Raw genomic sequence first — 18,510 nt, forward strand, 5'->3', positions numbered from 1 at the left:
TACCCTGGGGGGAAAATTGGAGCATTTCACAATGAAATCTCCCTAAGCCAATACCCTCATTTTACAGGCAAAGAAGTAGGCTCGGAGATTAGGTGACTTGCCCAAGGAAGGAATGCTTTGTGATCTACCTTTTATTTGGACCACAAAGACCCTTTGCATTAATGAAAGACAACTCACAGAAAATTCTGGGTCCCAGATCCTCTCTCATCCTGTAGGAAATTTGTCCCCAGTTTCTGGCTGGGTGTTTTGTTCTGTTTGGTTTGGTTTTTGACAGATGAGAGGGTTGTGTGATGGAAGCTTAGTCTAAAGACACACGTCAGCCATCTTCTTCCAGTACCCGCCAAAGCAGTGTTCCCTCTCCACCGGGCACAACCTTCAACTGCTCGTCTGCTCCATGTGAGAGGCCTCTACCTCCACTGGAGCTCCTCCCTTGCCCATGCCCTGCCTCAGGAGACCCCTCACTGCTCTCTCAGCCCAATGATGGACAGGGAAATATCTAGGAATGGTCACTATAGTCACTAACTTAAGAGAAACCTGGGCCTGTCCTTTGCTTATCATTGATCCCAGAGCCAATAGCCCAGACCAGGTTCTGGGAAGCCACCAGAGACAAACACTAACCTTTTCCCCTCTGGATCCAGGGTAACCCTAAAAGAAAGCAAAAGGTACATTTAGGATCAGCCTTATAGGAACTTTGGGTTTGGTGCAAGAGTAGAAGGAATCCCTGAATATGATGGTGAGGTGTGTCCCCACCTGGTGCTGCAAGTTTTAGTGGGGGTTGTAACAGTAAACACAAAGATGTCCCTGAGGGTTATGTTTATACCAGGCCTAAAAAGAACATTGCTTTTCTTAACCACAAAGGCATGAACAAAGGTTTCCATCTGCTTTGTTGTTCAGAAGCTGGACTCTCCCTGCCCAGGAGAAGGTCATCTCCATGCCCTGTGTCCCAGGCATCATGTCCCCCAAAGGGCTGATAAAGGCAAGCACTCTGGCACTGGGCTTTCCAATATCTCTGATGTTCCCCAAACCTGGGACGGCAGCTCCACCCAGTCCCGACTTTGTGGACAGCAGCTGTTCCAGAACCTTAGTGAGAAGACCTGGGAATGTCCACCTGGACCAACACACTGACCTTGGAGCCCATTGGTCCTCTTGATCCTGGCAAGCCCATCATACCCAGGTCACCTTTTTCACCCTGTGGGAATTAGAAGAAGGGGAAAGGACCTACAGTGACTTTTACTAGAGAAACAGAACCAGGAGAATCATGGGCAAGATTAAGATGGAACTAGGGACACTGGGGCTGGCTGGTGAATCCGAGGACCCCACATGCCCCCTTGCTTACTCCCAAGGTTCAAGGCTCTATGGTCCACCTTTCATTCTGGTATTTGAGACTAAACATAAAATGACATTGCCCCAGGCAGAGCAGATCTCCAAACTAAACGCTAAGATGCTATAAATGCTCCATCTATTCCTGGAGTGTGTTGTGAAAGGGTGGGGAGAGAGCATGGGGGCGCTGGGGCCTCATAGGACTAAGTGTCAGCACCCCCTAAAAAACTTCACCTGCTTTGTTCTTTGCATAGGGAGGGCTTTTCAGGCATTTCCATATCCTCTCATCCGAGATTTGCAGCCAAACAGAGTGAACATCAGCCTCTGGGCATGCATTACTGAGACAGGGGGCTAAGACTCATGGGTGGGCTCTGTACCGTCTGTGCTAAAAATTATATACCAGGGCTAAAAAGTAGAAATATAAGGTACTTGCACTTAATTAAGAATTTTTTAGAAGTCACATTAAAACTGGTAAAATTAACTTTAATAACATTTTATTTAATCTAATTAGCATTTGAACATATAACCAATATAAAATTAGTGAGGTATTTTACATCCTATTTTTCATAATAAATATTTGAAATCTGTTGTGTATTTTACATTTAAGTCACATCTCAATTCAGGCATTAAATTTTCATACATATTTGATCTGTATTTAGATTTCATAAAATTTAGAGTTGAAAAAGCAGATTCACACATTCAAGTTGCTCCATACATGCGTAAAGATTTTCAAATAACTGAACTGAGTAAAGGTCTTTAAATTCAAACAAATAAAAAATTCAGTTCCTCAGTTGTACCAGCCACATTTTAAGGACTCATACGGCTAGTTGCTGCCATATTGGACAGTTTAGCTCTACACAGTGGATTTTTAGAAAAAATATCCTTGGAACTTTTCCTAAGAGTGCTGGGAACACAGTTTTCTATTCCCATAATAAATACAGCTGGTAAGTAAATCAGAGTATATAGACGTTCACCTGCCCACCCCTGATTTCTGCAGGTCAAATCTACACCCAACAGTTTATGACCAAAGTGAGAAGAATATAAACAAAGGCGTGGATGTGGATGTGTCAGTTTCCCATAATCTGTCTGAAGAATGGGATTTTATGGGCATTTGGCAATCCCTGTCTAAATGTAGGATTCCAGTCTTTCCAGCTAGCCAGGGCCCACCCCTCAACCCCCAGTCTCCTGCCAATAGCTTTCCAGACCCAAGACCCTCTTGGGGTCATCTTGAGGAAACGAAAGAATTGCATGCTAACTCTGAGGACGAAGGAGAACCAGGGCCCCTGCAAAAGAGGGGAGCAGACCCTCATTGCTCCCCCAACAGGAGCAGAGCTGTTGCATGGACCAAGGTCTTATAGTCCAGGTGAAGGAGAAAGTATTTGGGGACCTCTGGGCAATCCTCATCTTCTCCTTCCTCCTCTCAAGGAAATGAGTTTCACTATGGGCCAAAGGCCAGGGGGGCTGACAGCTTCTCCCTCATGTTCTGATACCACACAAGCCCCGAGAGTGTGCCAAACTTACCCTGAGTCCTTCAGGGCCGACTGGCCCGGGCATGCCAGGAACACCTGGGGGGCCAGGTCTACCCTTCAAAAATGAACAACGAAAGTCAGGGTGATTGGGTTTCTTTCCCTCCTTCCAGGAAATAAGATTTGTTTTGGGGGTCCAAAGGGAACTGTGGGGTCCCTAAGCATGGCCTCTGGGTTCACCTTCCAAAGACTGATAGCCTCAGAAGTTGGGTTACTTAGATATAAGTTCAAGTCCTTGGCATCACATTATGTCAACACAGAAGATCTTATTCTACCCAAGAAATAGAAGGTGGGAGGGAAAGAAAGGAAGGTGGTGGAGAAGGGATTCTTTTTTTATTTTATTTTATTTTATTTTATTTATTTATTTGAGAGAGAGAATGAGATAGAGCATGAGAGAGGGGAGGGTCAGAAGGAGAAGCAGACTTTCTGCTCAGCAGGGAGCCCGATGCAGGACTTGATCCTGGGACTCCAGGATCATGACCTGAGCCGAAGGCAGTCGCTTAACCAACTGAGCCATCCAGGCACCCTGGAGAAGGGATTCTAAACTTCTTGGTTTTTGAGCTTTGTCACCTCCACCCACCCAAATGTTCCTTGCATTGCAGTAGGTTCTCCCCAAGGATATAGTGTGGAATGGGATAGGATTTTGTTTGGGGTGCACTATGAGATGCTGTTGGTACTCCCTCAAAAACTTTTTCACTTGCTCACTGTGCCCATCCCCCAGGGGCTAACTGCCTTGTTGCCACCTCTCATTCCTGCAACCTGCAACTGCGGAATTTGCCCATGGGCAACTGGAGCTGCCCAGCAATTTATGTACCTGTTCTCCCTGCAGTCAACAGCCCAACTCCCTTACCTCAAGGCAGGACAAACTCTGTGGTGCAGTTCACACTCCAGAGCTCCCCTAGGAATGAGGCTGAAGATGGACTTCGTCTGACACCGTGCCCAAGCTGGGCTTCTTCCCCTGTACCATCCAGCAGCTGTGAGATCCCACTGGTGGGATCCCTCAGGATCCTCCTGAGAGCGCTCCCGTAAGTCATTCGCTTGCACATGGCACACGTGGCCTTTACCTCTGCTTCTAGGGAAACCAGCCTAAGCCAGGAGCTATGGAAGAGCAAGCCTTACAAGAAAAGGGGGAGCAGGGACTTGGGGTCCATCTCAACCTCTGCAACCATTGGCTAATTTCACAGTTAGCCTAGCTAGACACATGGAAGGCTCAACCCCTAAACCAGAGATCACAAATGCTGGCATGTGTACTGGTTTCTGCTCTCGCCACCCCTGTTCATGGCAGACGTCATGATGTTCATGGCAGCCCATGATCAATCATGGTCCTTGTTAGTTCTGAGTATGGAGACCATCCAAGAATCCTTTCCAGCCCAGCACTTCAGATAACCACTGTGCCTCAGGTGGAGCTGTGATTTGGGCCCTGGAGGGAGGTAATTTTGCTTTGCAAAGGTCTGTTTGAGGCTTCTGTTGATAGTGAAACCATTTGAGTAAAACATGTAACCAGAAAAATAGTAATTTATATTTAGAATCATGGACATCTTTTTTGGCCAAAGTCTTGCACCTCCTTCTACCCCTGAGACCCACAGTTTCAGTGCCAGTATCCACTGACCACAGTGAGTGGCTGCTGGTTTACTCTTTCCTGACATGAATGAGAGTCTTGATGACATGTGTTTGGTTCACTCGGAGTGCCTGTGACCTTAAGTAACTCCCATTTATTTCAGCTGGGCCAAAAGGCAAAAGCCATTTGCTTCTGTTTTGCACTTTGTTCCAGTGTAATCAAATAGACAGTGAGAGTCATTTCGTGCCACTGGTTGGGGCCTTTCTCTAATGGGTGGCAGGATGAGATGGTCTGAGGTTGGGGGAAATTTGGCCAGGCCTGGCAGCCCCTGGGAGAAGTCCAAATGTCTGGTAGTAGCAGGCTCTAGCACTTGAGCAAAAGAACAGGCAGAAAGAGCCCACTGTCATCATCAAAATGGCAGTGTTATTATTGTCCACCTGGGTATTGTGGCCCAAGGAAGTGCACTGCTGGTCCCCCCCTACCCCTAAGAGTGCATGTGCACATGCCCAGGCACACGCCCCTCCCCCGTCCACAGTGCACAGTTGCCCAGGTAATGCTGACAGAACAGCATGGACCATACCTTCCTTCCTGGTAGGCCAAGCTCCCCCTGTGGATGAAGAAGACAGGTAAGCAGAGGCTTCTTTGGAAGAGAAGTTCTGGAAGCACAGAGCTTAGTAGGGCTGATGACTGGGCATGACCATGTGGCTTGGCTGCTTGGCCGCTCACAGCACCCCTGCCATGTCAGTGGGCCAAGCTGAAATACACCAGTGGGATCTCACAGCTGCACCAGCAGCCCCATCATTATGGAGCCCATCCTCATGCACTAAGGCAAAATTAGCACATGCTTTGAAATCTCAACCAGAAAATTCTCCATGGCATCCCCAGGATACAGGCTGGAATTACCAAGGAGAGGTGGACTGAAGAAAGTAGTGGCTCATACCTTTTCTCCCTTTGGTCCTATCTTGCCAGGAAGTCCCGGTGGGCCCTATACCATCAAGATAAGAAATGAAAAAGTATATATCAAACCAAGGCAAGGACAGGTAGTGAGGGAGGCAGGATTGGGAGGGAGGCTCCTCCAGCAGCTTGGTTCCCTGTGCAGACTCAGGGCTCCAAGGACCCCGTGAAGGACCCCCTTGTGCCCTCCAACCTAGGCTCCCTGTCCTCTTCCAGCTTTCTCTGAGCTATGTTTCCAGTGGTGCCATGGTTATAACTACAGAGTCTTCAAGGAATGCTGTTTGCTGAAAACAAGATGCTTTACCACCTCTCTTATCTTTTCAGCTGCTCTCACCAAGTTTCCCTGCGACCCTTACAGAGGGGACATTCTGCTTTGCACACAGGAGCAGCCAACTTAGAAATTTCTGTGCTGGATCTATGGGCACCAGGTTCAGGGAAAGCCTTCCTGAAGATGTGAAGAATATTGGCAATGGAGCATTTTTGTCCCATTGTCCAGCCACAGGAGTAGGGCTGACTCCAGCTCAGGGATTCTAGCACCTACTACACTAAAGCTTGGCACATCCACAGCCAGAATGCAGCTACTCTGTGCTCACACGTCTATGAAATGCTCAGTAGGCTAACTGCTTTCCAAATGCCCTAGTACAGCAGAGAGGAAATCCATCAACCCCCACCAGGCCACTACTTCATCCCCAAGATCTGCAGGTGAACACGCCTAACACAGAGCCTGTTTGAAATCTGATTCCTGTGAGACTTGTTCAAATACCAAACAGCCCCCTTCAGGGGCTCCCACACCTATCACATTAGAATCCCCCGAGGATCTTTTGAAAATCCCCAAGACCAAGGCACACCCCAGATCAATTACATCACAATCTCAAGGAGAGGGACAGGGGCCTCAGGAATGTTTGAAGTTCCCAGGGAATTCTAATGAACAGATAAGTTTGGGAACCACAGTCTCTGGTTTATACTCCTGTTTGGGGAGGGGGGAGGGGAAGAGGGAGAGTTACTTCCTTTCCTACTCTCCCCCTCCCCCCCACCACACCACTTCTTTCACCCTCCCACCTTCCCCTCCTCCCCACTTCTCTCTCTCCCCACTCCTGGTCTGGGCATCCTTGTGTGGAAAGAGGGCTTCCTGGGAGGGTGGCCTCACCACCCTCCCTCGCCAGCCACCCACCCACCTGGTGACCCACTGGGGACTGCACTGGCCCCACCACCTGGCCCTCAGTGCTGCACCCCTTCACTTCAGAGCTGCGTGGGCCAGCTTGGGCGGATAGCACAGGTGCAGGGTACACAAGTCCTCGAGGATCAAAGTCCAGGGGGCACCAGTGCTCCCAGAAAGTGTGACTCAGAGGGGCAGAGGTTCCCCACTCCCCAAAGCCTGGGAGCCCAGGGTGACAGAGAGCCCCAGGACCGTGCACATGCCAGGCAGGATGAATGAATACCGTTCCATTCTCTCATTTCTTATTATCAGGCCATTGTGCTCTAATCTAGCTCAGGGCTTTTCAATCTGTGATGTTTAGATAATGCAGCTGGGGAGTCTTGTTAAAATGCAGATTCAGATAGCAGGGGTGTGTGTGTGTGTGTATGTAGGGGGAGGGGAGAATGAGATTCTGCATTTTTAACAAGCTCCCAGGTGATGCCAATGTTACTGGTCCACAGGTCTCATTTTGCTTGGGAACAGCATTTTACGCTGTGTTCTAAGGCAATGGAGGGGGCTGCAAATCCCACCCCCCAGTTGGGCAGCACAATCTCCGCACGACTCAAAGGGATTGCGTGAGGTTCGAGATGTACAAGCATGGTTGGACAGCTGCTGGTCTGAAGTCAGCAGAGAATCCCCCTTCCCTTCCCACACCCTAGGGGCCTCATGTGTGTATGCTGAGACCCGAGGAGACTGCCAGACGTGGGAAGATGGAAATCCTCCGTGGAGGTGCCCCTCAGGGGGCCCATCCTGCCTTTCTGCAGACTTCCTAGCCCCTCTGTGGCAGCCTCCAGCTAATTCTGGGTCCAAAGGCCTGTTTTTATTGCATTTGACAAATATGTATGGAGAGCTTACGACAACCCGTGCCCTGGCGTGGGCTGGGCACAACATGTGAACAAGATGGGCAATGTCCCTGCTCTCAAGACCAGGGCGAACTGTCTCTGTTAAGAGGCAAACAAATATTGTAGACTCTGCCTCGGATATAGTATCTCTGTCACAGCCACTTACCTCTGCCCTTGTGGCACAAAGGCAGCCCGAGACAGTACAACTTTGATTACAAAAACAGGCGGCCGCCAGACCTGTAGGCCACAGTAGGTCAGTCCTTGCCAGACAGCTTATATTTGACAAAGGGAAGACCAAAGAGATCAGGGACAAAAGCAAAACCAATCAGAACGTGACAACGAGATGGGAAAATGATGCAGAGAATTCCAACAGGCCATTGGGATGGACAGTGATGGGGAAGGCTACTTTAGACTGGGTGGTTGAGGAAGGCATTTCTAAGGACCTGGCCTGTAAACTGTTCTGACAAAGGAGCTGGCTGTGGTGAAAATCAGAGGGAATAACATTCCACACAGCCAGAAGCACAGGCGCAAAAGCCCTAAGGCTGGAATGAGCTTGACATGCTTCAGGACCCAAGAGATGCGCATCAGGTGGGTAATATTGGTGCTCTGAGACGATGCAAGAGATACAGGCAGGGTCCTCACCCTGTAACCCAGGGTGAGGAGTTTGGCTCTTAGTCTCCCGTGATGGGAAGCCATAGGAGGGGATTACCCAGAAAGGAATGACAGAATTCATAAGGCATGTGGGCAACTGACTGCTGCTTATACCTTCTTTCCCCTCCCCATGGCAGACCCCAAGGCCCAGGCTAGGGGGTGCTCCTCCTTGATGGACCCCTACTGCCAGGCAGGCCAGAGGAACCACGGCCTGTGGGACAGGGTCTCTGGAGGGTACTCTTGTTTGCCTAGAAAATCCTTTCTCTACCATTGTGCCTATTCCTCACTCTGCCCTTTAGCTTCAGTGGGGAGCGGTGGGCTGCCTGGCTGCAGGATCTGGGGGCCAAATGAAGTTCAGAGTAACAAGTTCCCCATCACTTCCACTTTCCTGCACCAAATGCAGGCACTTCTCGGGCTACTGGCAAGGGTCAATGGTCACAGAAGGGGCAACCCACTGCCGCCAAGTGTTTGATGATAATTATAGTAACAATCACATCCATCTAGGCAGCAGCTCACTTGGACTCCTCACCACCACCAAAATCCAGTACTGCAGGGGTAATTATGATCTCCATTGCAGAGATGAGGAAACCAAGGCTGGGAGGCCAGAATTCACCCAGAGAAGAAGAATCAGTGTGCTATCCACATGGCTCTGGAGCTGGAGGTGAGCTAGAGAAGGAAAAACAGCCCCCATATCACTTTAAAAGGGGCAGCTCTGAGAGACTCTTTCCAGTGGGCTTCACTGCTCTGAACAGAAGACAGCAGGAGAGGTTCTGGTGAAATGCACCAACCTGGGGGCCAGGGGGCCCAGGGGAGCCGAGCGATCCTTGAGCACATGAGGACTGCATGGTCTCTAGTTCCAGGATGAGATTCTTCATGTCTGGGGAGAGAAGCTTCAATGCAAAGCAACACATGGTGACAGGTCAGACTTGGGGGACAGAAGGATCACCACCTGGACACAGTCCTGCTCCCCAGTCCAGTCCTCAAGACTGGTGTTTCCCTGACACCCTGAAGAGTGTCCCAAGAAGATGACCTTCTGGGCCTCCAGTTCCTGTTCTGTCTTGAGACATACCTGGTTTGAATGGATTATAGAGATAGAATAGCCACTTTGGATGGAGTTAGGAAGCTCATTTCAGGGGCCTTTATCCAATGTCTAGGACAGCACTGTCCGACAGAAATAAAATGCAAGCCACCAAGGCAAGCCACATATGTGGTTTTAAATTTTCTGGTAGCCACATAAAAAAGGTAAAAAGAAAGAAGTGAAATTAATTTTAATAATATATTTAACCCAATATGTCCCAAATATTATCACTTCAACATATATTCCATATTTAAAAATTATTAATGAGACATTTTATTCTTTTTTCACACTAAGTCTTCAAAATCCAGTGTGTATTCCATACGTACAGCACATCTCAACTGGAACTAGCCACATGAAAAGTGTTTAAGTCACGTATGGCTAGTGGCTACTGCATTGGACAGTACAGGTCTTAGAATTTCTGGAAAAATTTGAGAATCCCAAGTCCCTAGAATATCCTGGCCCACTGTCTTCTCGCTCAGCTTCCCAAATCCTGCTCTTTCTCTCTTCCCAAATTCTGCTCCCTCTCACACCTCAGTATGGCTATCGAGGGACCATGTCTTGCGTCTCCTCACAGAAACAGCCTACATTCAGTATGGGCTGTGGAAGGGAATTTCATAAATACTTGGGAAGAAAGGGGAAATTCCATATCTGAGCAGCTAAAGGGAGCCTCAAAAGTTCTAAATTCACCTCATTGTTCTCAGGAAGATGGGACGCTGTGCCAAATTCAATTTCCTGCTGAGAAGAATCTCCCTCCATAACTTATTTAAGACAGTGGGAGAACAAGACACACACCAGAAACTGCAAAATGCCCATTCTAGGGTTCAGCCTGCTGCGTGAAAGTAAAGGGTTGGATCCCTCAAGAAGGATCTGGAGGCCGCTCACCTCAAGTGGGGGGACGTGAGGGGCTGTGTGGCGGGCACTGGGGAGCCTGCATTTCTGTTTTTTCACAAGCCCTAAGGTACTCACCAGACCTCGGCCCCCTCTGAAGAATGGTGGTGGGAACAGTGGGGGTGGAGGGGGCGTCAGGAGGCAGCATCCTCTGTGGCCACCACGCTTCTTTTGATCCAGGCCAGGAAGGGCTGTGCAGAGAAAATTGCTGCTCATTAGTGCCGGGGCCTCTGTCATGCCCACTGAACCCCAGGGAGACTGGGGTGTCTGTGGACACCCCAGAATCCTGAATCTGATTTCTAACCCACTAGATATGAGTGCACCTTCTGTTTGCTGCTTGATGCAGTTCTCCCCCAGCCTTTGCTGAATGAAGATGGTTAATAAACAAGCAGATGGTATGGACACTGTGACCATAATAAGGTCCATTTCTCCCTCTTCAGGGACTGACTTGTCATTTTGTAGATGTGACAAGGAATGCAAACTTCAGACTTATAATGTAGTTCTAATAGCTGAGGAGAAGGAAGTGTTTGGTAATTATTTAGAAAGTGTGCTCAGAGGGAATTGTTCAGGGAGGGGGCAGCCAGGGCCCGAGGTGGCATTGATTATAAGAGACCCAGAGCCTCGATTTAAGACATCTATTTGACTCTAGACTCCACACACACAATTGGTGTCACCCAGGCTCACTAACGAGTTTACAGTCTAATGACTCAATACATGGGTGTGAGGAGATGGAAGGAGGGCCCTGGACCCTGATAGCTTCACTGAACATGGGGCCTTGCCCTAGTTCAATGTTAGTTTATGCTCAATGTTGAAGTATACCTTACAGAAGGATGCAAATCATGAGTCTACGGCCCAATAGATTTCTGCAAAGTGAACACACCCTCGAAGCCAGCCCCTGGATCAAAACACACAACTCTCCAGCATCCACAAGCCCCATAAGCTCCTGTCCAATCTCTGCACTCCTCCCTCTTCACCATCCTGACTTCTAACCCCTGGGAGTCACTGTATCTATTCTGGAACTTTATATAAAGGGAATCAGACAATATGAACTCTTGTGTTTGGCTTCTTTTGCTCAACATAGCATTTGTGGGTCATTTGGGCGTTGCTTGTGGTTGTTAATGTGGAATAGAGTTCCATTGTGTGACTAGACCACAGTCTACTTATCCATTCCACAGCTGCTGAACACTGGGTTGATAACCACTACATACCCCACCAGAATGGCCAAACTGAAGAGGAAAGAAAATAACAAATGTTGGTAAGAACGTGGAACCAACAGAACTCATACGGTGGCCAGGGGGAGTGTAATTTGGTTCTGCCTCCTTGGAAAACTGCTTGGTATCGTCTCCTGAAGCTGAATACGGGCATCCCCTACAGCCCAGCAACTTCACTCCTAGGTGCTTACCAACAGACAAGTGGTTCTATGTTCACCAAAACACGTGTACTAGACTATTCACAGCAGAAATACCCATAATTGCCACAAGCTGTAACCTGACAGTGTCCAGTTTGGGTCTCATGATGATACCCTCACCTCCACCCCTTCATCGAACCTCTGGCCTCACAGGATATGGGCAGGTCACTTCACCGCATGCCTCTCGGCCCTGAACCCAGCAGTTTCAGTCTTATCTCTCGGGGGCCCGTGCTTGCCTACAGTTCGCACCCTGGGCCCCAGGACCTGGCTGCGGACCTCAGGCAGCCGGTGGGTGCTCCTCAGGAATGGCAGCCCCGTGCACACCCACACGATCACTCCCCGATGGAGGAGCATTCCACGAGCCTGCGCCAGAGATCCTCGGCCCTCTCTGACCCAGTGCCTCCTCTTGTAAGAAATATTTTGTGAAGACCCTTTTATGATCCTGACATGAAATTCATAAATCATACAACATACATACACAATTTAAAAAAATCAATACAATCTTGCAGCAGCCAGACGTGGGGGTGGCCTGCCAGGGGCCACAGAAGCCGTGAGGGCAAAAAGAAAGGGACCGATGCAAACACCACCGAGGAGGCGCAGGGGAGAAGTGGGTCATAGGAGAGCAAGAGGGGGAAGAATCAAGGGTGGTTTGAGGTTGCAGGGACCTGGGACCACAGTGATGAGAGCAGGAGATGGAAAAGTCAGAGGAGGTACTGGTTTGTGGGGAAAGCTGTCAAATTTGGTGTTAGACGTTTGTTCATTTGAGCACATGCTTTGCCAGGCACTGGGCCAGGCCGTGGGGGTGGCGGCGGGTACAGAAAGATGCCTGACTAGTGCTTCAGACCTGCAGTCAGCAAGGCCTATGGAGCTTGAATGGCTGCCACAGCCCTTCCGATAGCCCACTCGTCCCCTCCATCCCCACCCAGCCTAATCCTGGAGACTCTTATTCATTCATCAAGAACTGTCAGGTGCTGCCTCTACCAGGAAGCTCTCCTTGACTTCCCAGGCCAAGGTTGAGAGTCCTGCGATATTTTTTTTCCTGCGTTTACCCCCATGTTAGTTCTTACCTGTGGGATAAAACAGTTTCCTTGTATCTCCCTCACTACAGTGCTTTTTCAATTCCCAGGTTCTAGCACAGTACCTGACACACACTAGATATTCCACAAATGCTTGCTGGATTCATAATAATAACTAAAACAAAACAAAACAAAACAAAACCAAACACTTAACACATGCTTAGGCACCACTGAAGTGCTTCACACACATAAATTCACCTAATCCTCACAGCAACCCTGAGAGTTAATACTATTGTTATCATCACCCCCACTTTACAGATCAGTTAACTGAGGCCAAGAGGTAAAGCAACTTGCCCAAGGTCATACAACTGGCAGGGTTCTTCCTCTTGATCTCCACACTCTTCCACATACGGGTGGAAATACAGGTCAGGAGCTCAGAAGGCGGCAAGGGGCTCCCATAGCAACTACCTGAGATATATAGTATCAAGGGCTTCCAACCAAACGCCATCAGGAGCACACGTATAGTTCCATAAAACTGGCCCAACTGGCTCATCGTGAGGGAGGATACACCCCAGGGGACTGTGCGGCATCTCGTAAGAGGGTGTTAGAAAGGATTTGTTCTAGGATTGGGGCATTCACTAGGTGATGCTGGGGGAGACTCTTGAGGAAGCGAAGTCTGGCTCCGTTCTGGACTGGATGTGGTCGGGAAGTTAGTCTATGACTACCTTAATTTTTTTTTTTTTTTAAAGACTTTTATTTATTTATTTATTTAACAGAGGTAGAGAGAGAGCACAAACAGGGGGAGCAGCAGGCAGAGGGAGAGGGAGAAGCAGGCTTCCCACTGAGCAGGGAGCCCGATGCGGGGCTCAATCCCAGGACCCTGGGATCATGACCCGAGCCGAAGGCGGACGCTTAACCGACTGAGCCACCCAGGTGCCCCTATGACTACCTTAATTCTTATCTAGAAGAGAACAGCAGAGGGAGACGGAAGCTGTGGGTGATAAAGCAGAAGCCGTCACTCATATTAGCAAGGACAGAGGGATGGTTGGCCATGTTTGCAGTTGGATGGAGGTCTTGTTTTGTCTGTGTCAGATACTGTGACACAGTGGTCTTGTTTTTGTCATGGGCTGTCACAGTCGCAGACTGGCCTTTGTCTGATGCTGTTCTATGAAATGGTTTTCATCCAACAGGAACACTGGGGCCTAGGTCTGAGCGGCAGATCCGTTCCACCTGTCATGGGCTGCTTTCTCTCTCTCAGGGGGTAAAATACGACAGCTTCGTTGTTATAAAACTTGACATCAATGCCAATCATATTCCTCTTCAAATTCATTCAAGTGTCTTTCCTAGAGTGTTGCGTAAGCTCGGAAGGGCAGCTTCCATGGCGCCCCCCTGCCCTGGGTGCAGGGTGAAGGCGGCAGCCACACACCAGCCCTCCAGAACCCTCTCAACGCCCCCCCACTCCCGGCCCCCCCCAGAGGCACTTTCTCCTTTCCCGCTCTTCGGCCTCAGCCGACAGCTAAGGGCTGAGGTTGTGGCTTTCCGCAAAGTCTCCGCCCACCAGGAGTACCTGGGAGGCTGGTACATTCATGTGGCTAATGTGTACTCCTCACCATTGATTTTTGCAGACCATATATGCCCTCCCTTCACCCCCACATTCTCTGTGCACTTCCACGGATGAGAGACCCTGAATCATTTAAAGCAATTCTCTTATTTCTTCTTGGAAACTGGAGAACTCTTCGGTGAACATAAATTATCAGTTGCTTTTCCCGCTGAGGCATCTGCGTTGTTCATCTCTCCCCAACCCTCCTCGCCCTTTCCCCCTTGACCTTGACTTCACTTTCAGCAGGTGAAGAGCATCTATTTCTGCCCACCCCTGCCACAACTCCCTGGAGATGTTTGTTTTTAGCACAGTCTAGTTTATTTACGGCTCATTCCAGTTCAGGATATTTCCATCAGGTGGATGTGTTTGGGAACAGCTTTCCCGGCCCTCCCTCCCCGTCAACTAAGCCAGGACTTCACATGTCTATTTTAGTGTCATCCGAGTGGCCTGTGGGTCTCATTCAGGACTAGGCTGCCTCCATGGACTCGTGTTTGAGCCCAGGGTCCAGCTTGGTAAAGCCCCAGCAGGCTCTGTGGTAATGGAAACAACCACGTGGGTAGGAACATGGGGCCCGCAGAAACCCGGGTGCGCCGCGTGGCTCAGGCCCAGGCAGCTGCCTTGGAAATGCCAATTCCCACGGAATTTCAGGACCACTTGCCCTGACTTCAAGACACTGAAGTCATACTGTACGTGGCCGCTGCAGCGCCAATTCATGGGTAGAAATAATGCTGGGTCTAATGCAGGTTTGTGGCAAATGTTGGATTTTTGGTTTTGTTTCTGTTTTGTTTGCCGCTGCAGGTACTGGCTTTGCCCTTTGCACTCAATACCCATTTGACTCTGGGGCACATCCTTGGAAAGTGTGATTCACTCGAACTTCTGGAAATATAAGGACTTGAATCAAAGAGTAGTAGTCTGTGCAAGACTGATGAGCCACAGACCCGTAGCCCTGAAACAAACAATACATTGCATGTTAAAGAAGAAGAAGAAGAAGACAGCAGGAGGGGAAGAATGAAGGGGGGAAATCAGAGGGGGAGACGAACCATGAGAGACGATGGACTCTGAGAGACAAACTGAGGGTTCTAGGGGGGAGGGGGGTGGGCAGATGGGTTAGCCTGGTGATGGGTATTAAAGAGGGCACGTTCTGCGTGGAGCACTGGGTGTTATATGCAAGCAATGAATCATGGATCACTACATCCAAAACTAAGGATGTAATGTATGGTGATTAACATAACAAAAAAAAAGAGTAGTAGTCTGGGTGCAAGTGACCACGTGACCTGGCACGACTCTTTGCTGAGACGAGGATTCCTTACCTACACCACAAGGAGCTTGGCCCAAACCATCTCCAAATTCTGTTTTCACACATACGACACCAGGATCACCACTGTGTCCACCTGCATCTCCCACTCATGAGACCAGCCCATCCATAGGGTACGGAGAGACAGCCTTTCTGTTTCTGCCTCCTGTTTCTGCAGCAAGCAGTACCCCCCACCCCACCCCCTGCCCAATCAAGCAAATGTATCATCAGAAGCCACCAAAGGGAAGTCCCCTAAACCTCCTTCCTTTGCAGGGTGGGAAGATTCGAGGTGCAGCCATATGCTAACTATTCTGCCACTGCTCACAAAGCTGGGGGAGTACCCAACTTCTTACGTCTGCCTCCACCCGCTTTGGGGCTCTTCCCTGCCTGTTGGAACTTGTACCAGAAGGACGAGAGGAGAGAAGAGGTGAAGGGCACGTGCTCCATTCAGCACCGCGTGTCCTCACTACGAGCTGGATATCTCAGTTGCAGTGAAGTTCTCATGAGAGCTGGCTTCAGTTTGCTTGAAGTTTTCCCTGATACACTGATTCCAGAGAGGGCTACACCCTACGCCTTTCCTCCAACCCCCACTCACGTACCCCACACACCTTGTAAAGCAAATTCTGATCCTAAAAGTTGAAGGTATGTGAACGTCTCTGAAAGATCACGGTAGGAATTTGCCACCTGGCAACTGGGCCCTGTGTGGGCATGGGGAGCAGGTGAGGGCACAACCTTGCAGAGAATATGACTTGGCAGTTTGGTGGCTACTGTCTCTGGGGCAGTAACCACATGACCCAAGCCAACAGCCTGGAGAATAATGGACAACATCTCGGCCACCCAATACCATGCCTGACCCCAGACCACAGTACGTGATGTTACTTCAAAGCCAAAGGGGCAGCAACTGCCAGCCTGCGACCTCAAAGTTAAGGTCACAGGAGGGGCACACACAGGTACACACACACGAGTGTGTATGTCAAGGTCCCCACCAACTCCACCGCCAAACGCCTTTATGTGCAATTCCAACACTGGTCGAGAAGTTTAAGACTTAAAGAAGGCTGAAAGCACCCAGAACAAGTCTGCTTCTCAAACCTTTTTTTCGAAAACCATGCACACATCACATATGCAGGCATACAACACACACACACACACACACACACACACACACACACACACACACACGCACAAAAACTCACCCGAGCAGCAAGCTGAGGAACAGAGCAGTCCTGAAATGGTGAGCAGGTGAGTGAGGCTGAGTGATAGACCGGTCATTGTGGGCAAGGCCCAAGGAGGGACTGGCCAGGGAACACACGCAGGCGACAGGCTGAGATTTGTCACGCCTCCGAGCACTCCCAGCTGGGCATTTGGGGTGGGAGTCAGCCAATCCCTGCTCTGGTGTTGCTTCTGGCCCAGATGCCAGGGGTCCAGAGGCCAGTCCTCAGCTCCCGGGAGCAGGAACAGGTAGGCAGGGCTTTGGCCTCACAAGAGGCTGCACTGGGGGGCAGCTTGGGGGAGGAAGAGTGCCCCCATCCCAGGGAAGGAGGTGAGGCTGGGAGCCCGGAATCCTGATCACCCCCGCCAGCCAAGAGGAAATGGGAGTGTAATTTGTCTAAAAGGCTGCTTTTCATTTAGCTCAGAAACTGCCCCTGTCAATACTGTTCTGGCAATCTTCAAAGTCCACCCCCACTGCAATTGTTCTGGGGGAATCTGCCCTCCTCTACTTCAGGGAAGACCTCTGTCACCAGGGTCTTGGCTCGAATCATGTCTGTGCCAAGGTGCCGCCAGCAAGCTAAACTTAATTTTTAAAATTATACAAATTTCAAAAAGATATATATATATATATATATATCTTTTTTAAATATATATATTTCCAAACGGCTTGTGGAGCAAAGCTTTTTAGATGAAGCCTGCCTGTAAGATAACAAAATGGCATATACCAGATACATGTGGAATCTGTCTGATAACTTGATAGGCATACCCAATGCACAAGAATGCACACACACACACACACACACACACACAAAATTCTAGTAAAAATCATAAGCTACTGTGAGAGTCAGAAGACTTTTTCTGGAAAGGACCAGATAGTAAATATTTTAGGCTCTGTGGGCTGCATGGTCTCTGTTACAACATAACTCTACTGTTATGTGAAAGCAACCAAAGACAATAAAGGAACATAGTTATGTCTACTAAATCTTTATTTACAAAAATAGGAAGCAGGCTGGATTGGGCCCACAGGCTGTAGCTGGCTGACTCCTGAGCTAGAGCCTTCAGAAGAAAGGAGATTCCTTGTATGCATTCATTCATTTATTGTTTCATTCATTCAGAAACACACATTGAATGGCAAATGTATGCAAGACCCAATGACTAGACACAGTGCCTGTCCTTGGCATGTGTCATTCAGTGTCGTGGAAAGAATATAGGCCCTGGAGTCAGGCAAACCCAGTCTAGAGTTACCCAGGCTGCCACTTACTACTGTATAACCTTGAGCAAGTTATTCTCTCTCTCTCTGAGTCTCAATTTTCTTTCTTTCTTTTTTTTTTTTTTAAGATTTTATTTATTTGTTTGAGAGAGAGAGTAAGAGAGGGAGAGAGAGCACAAGTAGGGGGGAAGGGGCAGAGGCAGAGGGAGAAGCAGGCTCCCGAGCCCGACATGGGGCTCAATCCCAGGACCCCAAGATCATGACTTGAGCCAAAGGCAGACGCCTAACGGAATGAGCCACCCAGGAGCCCATCAATTTTCTTATCTGTAAAATGGGTAAAGCAAAACCCACCTTGCTAGTTTGTTGTGAGGATTAGAGCTAAGGATTTCAGAGTTCCTGGAATAGAATAGGGTCTCTTTAATTGACATTGTCAGAGATAACTACTTTGCACTAAAAAGCAAAAAGAGAAGTGGCTAACAGGGCGCTGGGGATATCTGGAGGGATTTGCAGCAGGAAGTGATGGGTACCAGTTGGGGGAGGGATGTAAGTGAGAAATCAGGGAAGAAAAATCAGGGAAAGCTTCCTGGAAGAAGTGAGCTGAACTTTGAAAGCAGAGAAGATTTGCTGGTACCAAGATGAAAGGAGTAAGGGAGGAAATGGTTCAGGCTCTGTTCCTTCTCTGAAGCATTTCCCTCTGTTCTCAGAAACACAGAGGCTAAGACATCAGAGAAAGCACGGAGGGCATGGAGTGCTCAGTCCTA

At 49.1% G+C, this 18,510-nt stretch overlaps 2 protein-coding genes across 3 annotated transcripts in view; one reads left to right on the forward strand and one right to left on the reverse strand.

Moving 5' to 3' along the window:
• EAF1 (ELL associated factor 1) overlaps positions 1-15,045 on the forward strand; it is a 56,536-nt gene extending 41,491 nt beyond the window's left edge. Inside the window, exon 6 of the mRNA XM_088026267.1 lies at positions 14,835-15,045. Coding sequence (XP_087882393.1) covers positions 14,835-14,899 — 65 coding nt within the window. The 3' untranslated portion in view covers positions 14,900-15,045. The remainder of the gene's footprint in view (positions 1-14,834) is intronic.
• Positions 1-18,510, reverse strand: part of COLQ (collagen like tail subunit of asymmetric acetylcholinesterase) — a 63,265-nt gene that overhangs the window by 26,249 nt on the left and 18,506 nt on the right. Inside the window, exons 1-8 of one of the 2 annotated variants that reach the window (XM_028099266.2) lie at positions 16,524-16,614; positions 10,091-10,203; positions 8,835-8,936; positions 5,345-5,389; positions 4,985-5,011; positions 2,842-2,904; positions 1,127-1,189; positions 619-645 (exon numbers count right to left, since the gene is read on the reverse strand). In XM_028099266.2, the coding sequence (XP_027955067.1) occupies positions 619-645; positions 1,127-1,189; positions 2,842-2,904; positions 4,985-5,011; positions 5,345-5,389; positions 8,835-8,936; positions 10,091-10,203; positions 16,524-16,599 (516 nt within the window). In that variant the 5' untranslated portion in view covers positions 16,600-16,614. Of the gene's footprint in view, positions 1-618; positions 646-1,126; positions 1,190-2,841; positions 2,905-4,984; positions 5,012-5,344; positions 5,390-8,834; positions 8,937-10,090; positions 10,204-16,523; positions 16,615-18,510 lie in introns of those variants that run through there. The other variant, XM_028099265.2, reaches the window with a different exon arrangement.

This window comes from Eumetopias jubatus, unplaced genomic scaffold (assembly GCF_037043125.1).
Source record: "Eumetopias jubatus isolate StellerSeaLion01/CBP00866 unplaced genomic scaffold, mEumJub1_p1.0 scaffold_1, whole genome shotgun sequence".
NCBI lineage: Eukaryota > Metazoa > Chordata > Mammalia > Carnivora > Otariidae > Eumetopias > Eumetopias jubatus.